The sequence below is a fragment of the Acipenser ruthenus genome, chromosome 5 (assembly GCF_902713425.1).
Source record: "Acipenser ruthenus chromosome 5, fAciRut3.2 maternal haplotype, whole genome shotgun sequence".
Lineage (NCBI taxonomy): Eukaryota > Metazoa > Chordata > Actinopteri > Acipenseriformes > Acipenseridae > Acipenser > Acipenser ruthenus.
In genome coordinates, this window is record NC_081193.1 from 71,499,831 (window position 1) to 71,513,999 (window position 14,169).

Below are 14,169 nucleotides of genomic sequence, written 5' to 3' on the forward strand. Positions count from 1 at the left end.
ATTTTTATTATATAGTGCTTAATATCTGTGTAAAACACCTGATCTTACATAACATTTTTGTTTTCACTTACAGCTCAGTACATCTTTTGTCCTGGAGACATTTATACATTCAAAAGAAAAGGCAAGTTACAGTACATTTTTCTTTCCATTTAAAAGTATTTGAACAATTGTGAAACGGTGTGTATTTTCAGATTGTAGTTTTTGATTGTTAGCTTTTCAATGTGCATTTTCATTAAAAAAAAATATATATGGTTAATATCTTTGCAGCTATCAATGATGTCTGTTCATTATTGTTCACACATTTCAATGGATTAATTATTATTTTACTTTGTAGCCCACCATGCTGCAGTGGATTGAACTGTTAACAAAACAGTTTAACAACAGCCAGGCAGCTTGTGAGGTAACTATCGTCTTCCTGTCTTATCTTCAGAGTTTTGGGGTTCATGTTCAAGCTTAATCTCAAATGCTCTGCTCATAAAAATGTGTCTAGAGTGGTGTTTTCAGTGCTCAATATGCACACCTTTTGAATACACCTTAATTGATTAGAGCAGTGTACTTCAATTTCAAACAAGTTGAGGAGGCATAAAACATTCTAGTTGATTGATTCACAGTAAAGTATGATGCTGCAATTCATCTTTTCGTTATTTTTCAGTGGTTTTTGGACCGTATGGCTGATGATGACTGGTGGCCCATGCAGATATTAATCAAGTGCCCAAATCAGATTGTACGGCAGGTAAAAAAAAAATAAATAAAAAAAAATCACATGAATCTCTCTTGACTCAACTGCAGTTTTTGCATTTACTTTGGCATTGCTGTTGAATCCACAGACAAGTATCAGATATGAATATATTTCAAATATGTAAGCATCCTCCATAATGAATATTTCCAGTGCACACAGGAGTGACGTTTAAATTGCAGAATGGTGTGGGGGGATTCATTATGTATTCACAAAAATACTAATCTTGTTTGATTTCACTGTACTGAACTATTTATATAATAACATTGTATGTTACCCATTTCAGATGTTCCAGCGTCTTTGTATTCATGTGATTCAGAGATTGAGACCGGTACATGCACATCTCTTTTTAAAGCCAGGAATGGAAGATGGGTATGTTCAGGATTTGTGAGAAACTTATGTGCACCTACATTTTAATAAGCCCTTGAAAATATGGAGGTATAAATATATATAAAGCACAGTTTCCCCACTTCGTCATAAATGCCTTTTTTACAGCAACATTTGGGAGTTAGTATAATAATGTCCTACAACTTGAATTATTTTAACCATTCTACAGAGAATGCTACCTTTCCTGCTGTGCCACAGTTAAAATTGAAACTTAGAACCAATAAAATCTGTGTTCATTTTTACCACCACTTAACTTTAGAATATAGAAGCTTCAATGCAGTGATAAAATAACTAAGATTGGATATTACAGACCTATAGCAGCTGGAGAATTTGACTGTCATCAGTGTCACTCTTTTTGTTTTACAATTAAGATTTTTTAGATCGAATTAAACAGAAACTAATCCCTGTCGCTTTGTTTACAGTTCTGATGACATGGATGGCCCGGTAGAAGATATTGGTAGTCGCTCTTGTGTGACTCGCTTTGTAAAGACTCTGCTGTCTATTATGGAGCATGGAGTGAAACCTCACAGCAAACATCTCACTGAGTACTTTGCCTTCCTGTACGAATTTGCCAAGATGGGAGAGGAGGAAGTAAGTAGAATTGTAAGACCCCTCATTAAGTTTAAAAAAAAAAAAAAAAAGAAATTGTATGTTTACGTCTGATAGCAAATTGCTGATACTTTTATTTCTTCCTTCTTCACAACAGAGCCAGTTTCTTCTGTCATTGCAGGCCATTTCAATAATGGTGCATTTCTACATGGGGACAAAAGGACCTGAAAATGTAAGTACATCAAAATAAAAAAAATCTTGGCATTTATTATTTTCATTTTTCGGTGCTTATTTTTAGTAGTGCTGGGACAAATATTCAAACAAATATTTTTTTACATGAATTTGGATACAAAAATCAGATGTTTGTATTTTCTACAAATGACAAAAATACCTTGCATTTATTTCCCGTCTCGCCAGAATTTGCGCGACAGTTTTCAAAAAATGGCAAATGAAAGAGAGTTCCATGTGATATGTGAGATTTAATATAGTGCGTGGCTAAGTATGTGAACTTGCCTCGCACAGGGCTCCCCTGGGTCCTAAACCCTGCCAAGTACAGACACCGGCCATGAATTTTGCAGACATTAAAGGTTTGCTGACATGAGGAGGTTTAACAGTAGAGTTTTGAGCAAAATACAGGAGAAAAACTGTCCCGGGAGATGTCCGTGAGAAGGGTCCAAAATGCGGGAGATTCCCGATGATTACGGGAGAGTTGACAGGTCTGAAATACCCAACATCCTGAAAATGTGTAGTGATTTTTATATAGATTGTATATCAAGGCTCGAAGTTAACATATATTTGGTAGCATTTTGCTGCCCAAAACTCTTAATTTGCTACTATTTTTTTTTTATTTTTTTTTTTTTATGCAGAAGCATTTCTGGTACCTTTACACTGCAATATATGACCGACCCCTGAGAACACTTGCATACAGTGCCTATAGAAAGTCTACACTCCCTTGAACTTTTTTCACATTTTGTTGTGTCAGTGCCTCAGAGTTTCATGCATTTAAATGAGGATTTTTTTCCACTTATCTACACACCATACTCCACACTGTTAAGGGGAAAAAAGTTATATATTAAATACAAAACTCAAAGATCATAATTGGATAAGTCTCCACCCCCCTGAATTAATACTTGGTGGAAGCACCTTTGGCAGCAATTACAGCTGTGAGTCTGTTGGGATAGGTCTGTACCAAATTTGTACACCTAGATTTGGTAATATTTGACCATTCTTCTTTAAAAAACTGTTCAAGCTCTGTCAAGTTCCTTGGGGAGCGTTGATGGACAGCAGTCTTCATGCCACAAATTTGATTGGATTTAGGTCGGGGCTCTGACTGGGCCACTCAGACATTTACCTTTTTGTTCCTTAGCCACTCCAGTGTAGCTTTGGCTGTGTGCTTTGGGTCGTTGTCATGCTGAAAGGTGAACTTCCGTCCCAGTTTTAGATTTCTTGCAGAGGGCAGCAGGTTTTCCTCAAGGACTTCTCTGTACTTTGCTCCATTCATTTTCCCTTCTATCCTGACAACTGCCCCAGTCCCTGCCGATGAGAAACATCCCCAATGCCTGCGTACAGAGCAGTATAATAGTTTTTATTACTTCTTGAAAAACCAACAAATATTTTTTATTATGAGCGAATATCCGAATGTGAAAATCCCGTATTCGTCCCAGCACTAATTTTTAGCTATTTTCGAGTTGTATGTAAATCATTTCTTTCGTGGGTTTTGCTTTTTATATACTGTTAAAACTGAAAATCAAAAGCCCTTGTTGTAGTACAGTATAATGAGCAGTCAGTGATGGTTGTAAACACACTAATACTAAGTTTTATATTTCTATCTTCAGGGTTGAAAGAATGCTTATCAACATGTTATATAGTTGATCCCATGGTTAGTCTGAATGCACAGTGTTTGATTTACTGTGCTGATGTCCTTAGCCTCAGGTGGAAGTGTTGTCTGAAGAGGAAGGGGAGGAGGAGGAAGAGGAAGAGGACATTCTGTCTTTAGCAGAAGAGAAATACCGACCCGCAGCACTTGAAAAGATGATTGCTCTGATAGCACTTCTTGTTGAGCAGTCACGGTCTGAAAGGTGAGTCTTCGCCAGCATGCAATAGCTTGACTCTTAACCCTTTTTAAGGACCACGCATTTTTCAGTGGGATGGGGTTTTTTGGCCGTAGCGGACTCTCTTCCTATAAAAAACTCACTAAAAATATATTTTTTACAGTAGCACTCTGGGGAACATTATAAAGGTACTTCAGAAACCATACAAACTTTTTGCTTTCACCCCCCCAGAGTGTAGTATAAAATAGACAGATTTGTTATAGTATAAAGATGTTTTGAGAGGTAAATTAAAAAAATAATTTAAGAGCAACTTAAATTGCTTATGTTAGGTTTGGACTAAACAACAACTTTTTTTTTTTTTTAACTTTTTTAGACATCTTACATTATCTCAGAATGACATGGCTGCTTTGACTGGAGGAAAGGTAGGAAAAATGAGCTGATGGAAAACTTATTTCTATTTTCATTTAACTTTTTTTTTATTATTATTATTTATGCATTTTATTTCTCTTGTAGGGCTTTCCGTTCTTGTTTCAACACATACGAGATGGAATTAACATCAGGCAAACATGCAATCTAATCTTTAGCCTCTGTCGGTACAACAATCGTCTTGCAGAACATGTGTGTATTTCTATTTTTAAAGACCAGCATTCTGAATTTCTTTTATTTTACTGTATCTGAACTCTTCAACACAAGATTAATACATACTTATTTTACCCTTTTTTTTCTTAGATTGTTTCCATGCTTTTTACATCAATTGCAAAGCTGACTCCTGAGGTAAGTCATAAATCAAATTTGAATATTAATTTATTGTGGGGGAGGGGCATGGAGTTTGTTTTATAGGGGTTAATCCTATTATAAATATATAGTTGTGTTGTCAAACTATATCCATGCATACATGTATGAAGGTAACATTCAAGGGGGGGTTTTTATTTGTAGTGTAGAATATTAATTAGTTGGTAATGTGGTTTTCTAATCTCACTAAAATATCACGTACTGTTTTTCCAGAGCATTCGAATGGGAAAGGGTAATAATTGGTTGCCAACTAAGAGGTGCCTGATTAAGTTGATGATGTGGTTATGTTTTATCACCTTTTGAATGTGCTAATTTCCAAGTTGACAACCTTTGGACTAAAAAAAATAAATAATTGTACCTCAGGCAGCCAATCCCTTCTTCAAGTTGCTGACCATGCTGATGGAGTTTGCCGGGGGCCCTCCTGGAATGCCTTCGTTTGCCTCTTGCATTCTGCAGAGGATCTGGGAGGTATGCTACATTTATAAGAATGTTAACTGGATATGTTTTATTGGAGACAAGGCTGTTTTTATTTGTCTGTCTTATGATTTTTTTAATGTCAGTGCTCTTTTGGTGTGAAGGTTGAGGCTCCTTGTGTTTCTTATTTCAGGTCATAGAGTACAATCCTTCTCAATGTTTGGACTGGTTAGCAGTGCAGACCCCTCGCAACAAGCTGTCCCATAGCTGGGTGCTGCAAAACATGGAGAACTGGGTAGAACGGTTTCTGCTTGCACATAACTATCCCAGAGTCCGAACTTGTAAGTAATCATCTCAGCTTGATGTATTTTATGACCTTGTCAGGCTTCAAACTACAGAAAGCATTAGATGGCAGAGCACAGCTTTTGTCACTGATCCAGACAAGACTTAGCAAATTATACAATTTATTTCTTAAATTTTTCCATAATATCCAAATTATATATTTTTTTTCATCGTCATTCATGACAGAATTTCTGAGACCCCACAGTAAATATCAATTGGGCCTAAAAATATTTCTTTCATATCTTAACTGATTTTTTTCTTCTTCTTTTATCTTGACAGCTGCCGCCTATCTTCTTGTATCTCTGATTCCAAGCAACTCCTTCCGACAAATGTTCCGGTCAACCCGCTCTTTACACATTCCCACCCGGGACCTTCCTCTTAGTCCAGACACCACTGTGGTCTTGCACCAGGTTTATAATGTCCTCCTCGGGCTTCTGTCGAGAGCTAAGCTGTATGTTGACGCTGTAGTCCACGGCACCACAAAACTAGTGCAGTACTTCAGTTTCATGACGTACTGCTTGATTTCCAAAACGGAGAAGCTCATGTTCTCCAGCTACTTCATGGATTTGTGGAACCTTTTCCAGCCCAAACTCTCGGAGCCCGCAATAGCCACCAACCACAACAAGCAGGCTCTGCTCTCCTTCTGGTACAACGTGTGCGTAGATTGCCCAGAGAACGTGCGGCTCATTGTGCAGAACCCTGTCGTTACCAAGAACATTGCGTTCAATTACATCCTGGCAGACCACGATGACCAGGATGTGGTACTGTTTAACCGGGGGATGCTACCTGCTTACTATGGCATCTTGCGCATGTGCTGTGAACAGTCACCGGCCTTCACCAGGCAGCTGGCCTCCCACCAGAACATTCAGTGGGCATTCAAAAATCTCACCCCCCACGCGAGTCAGTATCCAGGGGTACGTAAGCAATGACACTTAGTTTGAGGATCTTAAAGTATATGTGCATTTATTATGTTTTTTGAATACATGAAATAAACATATTAATATAAAAAGAATATTCATATAATAGTATATGATACAGTAATAAGATACCATATTTTATTTTATGTCAACCAAAACATTTTTTGAGGTTCTCGGCACTCATTATTTTCAGCCTTTGTAACTGTTTGGGTTAGATGATTTTATTGTATTTTGTTATGTTTGTAACATTTAAAAGTGTACTCTAAAATTAGTGAGTTTTTTTTTTTTTGCTTGTAGGCAGTGGAAGAGCTTTTCAATCTCATGCAGCTGTTTGTCGCTCAGCGTTCAGACATGCGAGAGGAGGAGTTGGAGGATATAAAGCAGTTCAAGAAAACAACAATCAGTTGTTATCTGCGCTGCTTAGATGGGCGTTCCTGCTGGACTACCCTTATCAGGTAATATTCTCATGAGGATCCACCATAACAAGGGGGCCCACCAATAATCAATATCCAGTTATAATTTAAAAGACTAAAAGGCTTATTTTAATGCATTATTTGACATTGCACTAGTTTTAAACCACATAACAGCTTATTCTTTTATTAGGAGTGATTTAAGCAGTCAATCAATATCACAAAACTACTGACTACTGTAAAATCTGAAAAGGGCAACTACTGTTTACAAAAGAACCAACTTAGATTTAGGTATAATAAATAGTTATTCAAAAAGTTGGATATGATTCTGAAATTCACAGCCTTCGTTAAATGCTGGTGATAATACATTCAGCTTTGGTTGTAGTGATATTTCTTCTATTTTATTTTTTTATATTTTCCCGTGCTGTTAATTTGGGAAACGTACCACCTGTTGATTTTGACTGATGGAACTGCTGTTGAAAAGAAAGTATGTCTAGTTAAACATCATTATCATTACTTCATGTAGATAAAGTCTCTTTTGTTCTGCAGTGCCTTTCGAATCTTGCTAGAAACTGATGAGGACAGATTGCTTGTTGTATTTAATAGAGGATTGATCCTGATGACAGAGGTAACTATTGTTGATTTACCTATTCAGTTGCCATGTTTTGATTTCATTTTTAAAGTTACAAACTCTTAGTTTGGGTTTCAATGGATTGTTCATAGCTTTATAGAGAAATACATAATTCACTAAATATGCTAAACTTCATTCTTGGAACATATGACCCTTTATTAAGAAGTAATAGGTGTTTTTAAAGTAAGCTTAATGTTTTGTATGTTTCTTTGTTTTTAATTCAGCACCAGTATTTTTCCAAATAGCTAGTTTCACACTTTACCAAGTGGAGGAGTGTCGGTGTTGAGATTTTTCAAGAAACCAAATATTCAGATAATGGTGCAGAGAAATCTACTCTTTTTATTTATTTATTTTTCTTTTATCCTGTTCAGTCTTTCAACACGTTGCATATGATGTACCATGAGGCAACTGCGTGTCATGTGACTGGTGACCTGGTAGAACTTCTGTCAATCTTCCTCTCTGTTCTGAAAGCCACTCGGCCCTATCTGCAGAGAAAAGGTGTGGTTTGTAGAATTTGTTCTCTTTTGACTGACTGTATTAAGGAGCCCTTTTGGGTTTATGCAAAAGTAAAATAAGCACCCTTGGTAGTAAAAGATAACTAAATATCAGTAAAAGGAATGTGGCATGGGGGGGCAGACAGTTGTGGTTTCTTTAATGAACGGGCACGTTAATGAAAGATGTAATCTAAACTTATTAAGAACTGCTATTTTGATATTCTGTAATTAGGATTAATAAGGACAAGATGAATGTAACTGAAAATTCTATGTCTTTAAGCTCAATAATTGATATTTTCTTTTCTTTTTTTATAGATGTGAAACAAGCTCTGATTCAGTGGCAGGAGAGAATTGAATTTGCACACAAGCTTCTTACCTTGTTGAATTCCTACAGCCCTCCAGAGCTCAGAAACGCTTGCATAGGTAATGTCAATATCTGACTTGCCTACCAAACGTATATAATAAATCATACATACAAACTGCATGTTTTATTTGCTTTTGTGAACTTTCTATAAACTAAAAATACTTAGCAGCCATGATTTATCTTGGTTAAAAGATCAGCCAAGAAGTATTCAGTTTTGTGGTGAAATGTCCTTTTCTCTTCCAGATGTTTTAAAAGAACTTGTTCTTTTGAGTCCTCATGATTTTCTGCACACTCTCGTACCATTCCTACAACATAACCATTGCACTTACCATCACAGTAACATCCCAAGTAAGTGTGACGATATGCATGTATTTAAATGAATTGCATTCAAGTCATTGAGATTCTGCTGTATATTTATTGAAATTTGATTTTTACTCTGTAGTGTCTTTCGGGCCATACTTTCCTTGCCGGGAGAACATAAAGTTGATGGGAGGGAAAAACAACATTCGCCCTCCTCGACCAGAGCTTAATATGTGTCTTCTGCCTTCCATGGTGGAAACGAGCCAGGTTTGTTCTGAAATCTTTTTTCTTAGAATACCATTTCTTGTTGTATTGACTCAAGAGTTTCTTTTGTTGACTCAAAAGTATGTTGTATGGAAATCATGTATGTGTGGTACATTCTATTGTTGATGATAACAAATGTGCATGTTCTTTTCTTTAGGGAAAGGATGAAGTTTATGACCGTATGCTGCTGGATTACTTCCTGTCCTATCACCAGTTTATCCATCTGTTGTGCCGAGTAGCTATCAACTGCGAAAAGTTTACTGAAACCTTAATTAAGCTAAGTAAGTAATCAGTATAGTAGTAAAGCCTTTTATGCCACAAGGAAGTCTGCAGTTCTGTCTATCTATGTGACATGGATAGGATACTGGTGCTGTGATATGAACCACACAGAAATACTGTTGTAAATAGATGCATGTACCATGGTAGGTTCTGTACTGAAATACATCTGCTGCGCACTCTTGTACTTTGATTGATTGTTTGCTATTACGTGTTTCTTTCAATACTGCTCACATGAGACTTGTATAGCAAATGGGCAGCAGTGTGGAGTAGTGGTTAGGGCTCTGGACTCTTGACTGCAGGGTTGTGGGTTCAATCCCCAGTGGGGACACTGCTGCTGTACCCTTGAGCAAGGTACTTTACCTAGATTGCTCCAGTAAAGACCCAACTGTATAAATGGGCAATTGTATGTAAAAATAATGTGATATCTTGTAACAATTGTAAGTCGCCCTGGATAAGGGCGTCAGCTAAGAAATAAATAATAATAATAATAATAATAATAATAATAATAATAATAATAATAATAATAATAATAATAATAATAATAATAAAATGACATGCATGATCTGCAAGATTTATGAAATAATTTTATTAGCTATAACCCCTTAATGAATGCTGAACTTATTATCTTTGTATAAAGAAATGCATTATACAGTATTTATATATAAAGAATATTGACAGATTGCATCCATTTTTTTTGCAGGTGTCCTAATTGCATATGAAGGTTTACCTTTGCACCTGGCCTTGTTTCCCAAGCTTTGGACTGAGCTTTGCCAGTCACAGGTACAATAGACCATTTTTTTTTTCTTTCTATAAATATTTTAATTATATTTTGATAATACAGTAAAAATCTAATTTGTGGTCACTTGTTTATATATATAAAAAGTGGCCTACTGTTTTCTCTCTCAGATGGATAAAATACTTTTAAGTTCATTTGATCATTCAAGTTTCCTTTTTATATATATTTTATGTTAACAGTCTGAGTCTGGTCAATCTTACGTTTTGCCGGGAAATAACATTTACCAAAGCGCATTGCTAAATGTCTGAAATTATGAAGAAATGTAGGAGGCTGTGTGGTCCAGTGGTTAAAGAAAAGGGCTTGTAATCAGAATGTCTCCGGTTCAGATCCCACCTCAGCCACTGACTCATTGTGTGACCCTGAGCAAGTCACGTAACCTCCTTGTGCTCCGTCTTTCGGGTGAGACGTAGTTGTAAGTGGCTCTGCAGCTGATGCATAGTTCACACACCCTAGTCTCTGTAAGTCGCCTTGGATAAAGGCGTCTGCTAAATAAACTAATAATTGCTTTTCAGGCATTTACCAGTTACCGATATTTGATTATCTTCCTATAAAAATTCAATAAAAATCAATTCTCCTTAAAGGGTTATGATTTACCAAAGCTTAAAGAATATATGTATTTCTGCATACAAAACTTCCATTAACAAAAAACATTAATGTCAAACAATTTTTATTTCTGCATACATGTTTTCCGTTGACAAAATAATAATTAACAAGCTTGCAGTAATGCATAATTGAGCAATTCAGCAAGGTGCTGAACAGTATTGTGATCCACTTATGCAGAACAACCAACATTCTGGTACATTTCCGTATAAAACAATTCATAATGGTGTTGAAGCATATCGTACTCCAAATACGTAGTAGCTGGATGAAAAATAATCTTCTGTTAAATGCAAATTAAATCATTTAGGACCTTTTTTGTTTTTTTCAACAGAAAATCACACTTTGGTTATGACACAAAATGCATCAAATACAGGCACTGAATATATATATATATATATATATATATATATATATATATATATATATATATATATATATATATATATATATATATAATATAATATATTTACTTACTTATTGCAGCATGGTAGACTGTTGTGATGCTTGGAGTTACACAGGACTCCTGAAGCCCTTACAATGTGCGAAAGTGAGACATTGGGTCATTAGCCAAAGGCATTTGGTGGTTATTGAGATTTACCGGTAAATGTCAGAAGTAAAGCGTTATCATGTTTGTTTCCGACATTTACCGTTTTTGCTTGGTTAATGGCGACATTTAACAGTAAATCTTAATATTTGCCAGTAGTCTGACTTTTACTGTAACCTATACATTATTTAATAATTTTAATGACAGTTAACTCCTGAGACCATATCTCCCTGTACAATAACCAGACATGCATTCTCTTATTCAGTCTCCTATGGCAAAGAACTGTGTGACGCTCCTGTGTGAGGATCCAGCCTTTGCTGAGTACATTAAGTGTATTCTAATGGATGAGAGGACCTTTCTGAACAACAATGTAGTGTACACCTTCTTGACCTGTTTCCTTCTCAAGGTAGGCATCTGTACACAGGGCTTTGAGGATGTTCATAAACAATTCCATTTAGGGTGATCTTGGTAATAACTATTTAATAAACTATCCTCCTTTTTTCAGGTTCAAAGTCAAGTGTTGTCTGGTTCCAGTTGTGCTAATTTGATCAACATTCTTGTTACAAATCTTATTAATGAATATCATAATCTCGAATCAGAACTTACAAGCCAAAGAGTTGAGGTCTGCAAAACAAGTATTATTCTAAACGCGGTAAGTTTGTTTTGTTAATTAATTATGCAAACAGTCTCTCCCTTGAAAGTATTTCTGTTATACTACATTTCGTCTATATAATACATACATTGTACTTTTGAAAATACAGTCGGCGCTGCTTAATTGGGCTGCTGATAATCAGGATTTCTGCTTAAATGGGACACAACTCTGGGAGTCGGTTCTTCCCAATGCTATTTGTCATTTAATTGGGACGTCACTTCATTTAATTGGGATACAGTATTTTCAAATGATGAACGGAGATCGCTTTTCAGAGCAAGACAGGTCGTGTAGCGCAGTGCAGTTGAACTCTTGAAGGAGGAGAGTCTCCTGTGGTTTGTCAGGCTGCTGTTGCAAAGAAAATTGGCGTGTCAACTTCACAGGTGCCTTGCTTGTGATAAGATGGGATTTCATATTTTTTCATTTCCTGTAGGAATAAAAAAAAAACATTGACCTGATATTTTAAATTATGTGTTTAACGTTTAATCCTAATGTGATGTTATTTTATTATTTTTCTTTTCATTAAGAAACAAAAGTGTGATTAAGGTCGTCTCATCTGCCTCTCATTTAATTGGGACAGCTGCTTATTCAGGATATTTTTCCTTCTCCTGAGGCTCCCTGTTAAAGCGGTGCAGACTGTAATATTGTATTGCAAATGCATTAGGATTCGGTAGGGTTGTGGTATAATACCTGCCTAAAACTAAGCACAATCTTGATGTAACCCAATACTTTTGTATTGCTATTAAATATATTTATTAATGTTTCCATTTAAAGAAATTAATAAAATGCAGTTATTAAAAGTTCACATAAAGTAAACTATAATGGTACATGATATTGTTAATAACACACTTATTTTACAGGATCTACGGGCATTCATCTTAATGCTTTCAGTACATACCCCGAAACAGCTTGATCCTGCCCTTATCCCCACTTTGCAAGATTTACTAAACAAATGTAGAACTTGTCTACAGCAAAGAAATGCCCAGGAACGAGAAGCTAAAGAGAGAAAGTCAAAAGGTACCAGTATACTTTTTCTAATTGTATGCCTTTCTGATTGTCATGTAAAATTGCATTAGTCAATTGCAGACCATTTGATTACTGAACTCTCTTTTCCTAAGGGCAACCCAAATTGTCATGGAAAATTATTACACTTTAAAATACCATAGTTATGTTTAATCTTTTTTATATCAAAAGCAAACACTTGTTTACTAGTTGTAATAGTAATAATGTGCAGACTAATTCAACACTCAAGCAAGTGGTACTTTAATGCTGAGATAGATGGATCTACTTTTGTTTGTTTGGATTTGCAGAGGATGAAGGTGCTACTCCAGTTAAAAGGCGAAGAGTTAGCAGCGATGAAGATCATCCCTTAGAAAGTTGCTCCGGCGATCTAAAATCTGAACCAAGGGAGGCACTGACCCCGGCTAGCACTTCAGACACTGAGACGAGGGACTCTTCAGTTATAGACCCAGGGACTGAGCAAGACCCCCCCACTCCTGAAAATGTTTCAGTTAAGGAGGACAAAATGGAGTCGATATCTTTGGTTTCAGAAAATGCAGTGTTTTGTAGCAGGCCCTCAGAGGAGCAGGGGGAAGGAGAGAGTAAAATAGAGGAATGTAAAGATGTGAAGGAAGAAATGCAGGGCATAAAGACTTCCAGTGTGGCTGAGGAGGACTCCGAGTTTCCCTCCACATCCGTCTTCGCAAGTCTGTCTGACATGGTGGACTTGAGAGGTTGTGAGAATCAAACTTTGCTTTTACAGGATCCAGAGACAAGTTTAACAGCCAGTTGTGCCCATTCCAGAGGACTCTTTAATTTCATGCAGCAGCATGACATTTTAGACACTTTGTGTAGGACCATTGAGTCTACAATTAGTGTGGTCACAAAACTACCTGGGAAAGGAAACCGAGCTGCGTCTTGACAGTACTTCTAGCATGTCTGCTTTTTAAGTATTTTTAAAATGCTGTTTGTACACTTTTTTTTTTTTTTTTTTTTTTTTTTTTAACTTCTGGCTGTTTGAACAGTTGCTCTGTGCTTAGGTTTGTCAAGTGATCTTTCATCTGCTTGAATGGCAATAGATTAATTTGCTTGAAGATTCCTGGGGAAAAAATGCAAAACCCCAGATCTATTTAAAGGGCAAGACCATTTTTCATTTTTATTTTATTCAGAGTTCTGTTGAAGTGATTATTTGTTCAATATTGCTTTAAGGGGAGAAGGTTTACAGAATTTTAGTCTTCTCTGTATGGAATTTAAATTTATTGCATTTTTACTGTGTATAATATGGTGTCCTCTGTGCCAGTTTTGTACTTTACTAAAGAGGCAAATTGCCTCATATTTCTGTGGTTCTTATTATCCAAACTAAGTTTACTTGTAAATTAAACAACCATAAGAAACGTGATTCTGTTAAGAATCCTTTCTAAATGTGGCCTGGCTATCTTATATATATATATATATATATATATATATATATATATATATATATATATATATATATATATATATATATATATATATATATAATAATAATAATTAGTGCTTTATTTAACAGGATACCTGTGAAAGAAATAAAGCACACTTGATGTAACTATCTGAGATTTATTTGATTTGTTTAAATGCATTCCTTTGTGTTTTTAAATTAATGTAGAAATTC

At 35.9% G+C, this 14,169-nt stretch overlaps 1 protein-coding gene across 4 annotated transcripts in view; it reads left to right on the forward strand.

Moving 5' to 3' along the window:
• Positions 1 to 13,951, forward strand: part of LOC117402889 (ubiquitin carboxyl-terminal hydrolase 34) — a 76,344-nt gene extending 62,393 nt beyond the window's left edge. For 3 of the 4 annotated variants that reach the window (XM_059024454.1, XM_059024455.1, XM_059024456.1), the window contains 25 exons: positions 74 to 121; positions 335 to 400; positions 653 to 733; positions 1,023 to 1,108; positions 1,546 to 1,726; positions 1,830 to 1,904; positions 3,599 to 3,750; positions 4,097 to 4,145; positions 4,237 to 4,341; positions 4,453 to 4,497; positions 4,879 to 4,983; positions 5,123 to 5,270; positions 5,551 to 6,185; positions 6,486 to 6,643; positions 7,148 to 7,226; positions 7,601 to 7,727; positions 8,039 to 8,146; positions 8,331 to 8,435; positions 8,530 to 8,654; positions 8,809 to 8,932; positions 9,631 to 9,710; positions 11,136 to 11,276; positions 11,376 to 11,522; positions 12,380 to 12,536; positions 12,830 to 13,951. In XM_059024454.1, coding sequence (XP_058880437.1) covers positions 74 to 121; positions 335 to 400; positions 653 to 733; positions 1,023 to 1,108; positions 1,546 to 1,726; positions 1,830 to 1,904; positions 3,599 to 3,750; positions 4,097 to 4,145; positions 4,237 to 4,341; positions 4,453 to 4,497; positions 4,879 to 4,983; positions 5,123 to 5,270; positions 5,551 to 6,185; positions 6,486 to 6,643; positions 7,148 to 7,226; positions 7,601 to 7,727; positions 8,039 to 8,146; positions 8,331 to 8,435; positions 8,530 to 8,654; positions 8,809 to 8,932; positions 9,631 to 9,710; positions 11,136 to 11,276; positions 11,376 to 11,522; positions 12,380 to 12,536; positions 12,830 to 13,440 — 3,738 coding nt within the window. In that variant the 3' untranslated portion in view covers positions 13,441 to 13,951. The remainder of the gene's footprint in view (positions 1 to 73; positions 122 to 334; positions 401 to 652; positions 734 to 1,022; positions 1,109 to 1,545; positions 1,727 to 1,829; positions 1,905 to 3,598; positions 3,751 to 4,096; positions 4,146 to 4,236; positions 4,342 to 4,452; positions 4,498 to 4,878; positions 4,984 to 5,122; positions 5,271 to 5,550; positions 6,186 to 6,485; positions 6,644 to 7,147; positions 7,227 to 7,600; positions 7,728 to 8,038; positions 8,147 to 8,330; positions 8,436 to 8,529; positions 8,655 to 8,808; positions 8,933 to 9,630; positions 9,711 to 11,135; positions 11,277 to 11,375; positions 11,523 to 12,379; positions 12,537 to 12,829) is intronic. The other variant, XM_034004490.3, reaches the window with a different exon arrangement.
• Positions 13,952 to 14,169: the final 218 nt, after the last annotated feature.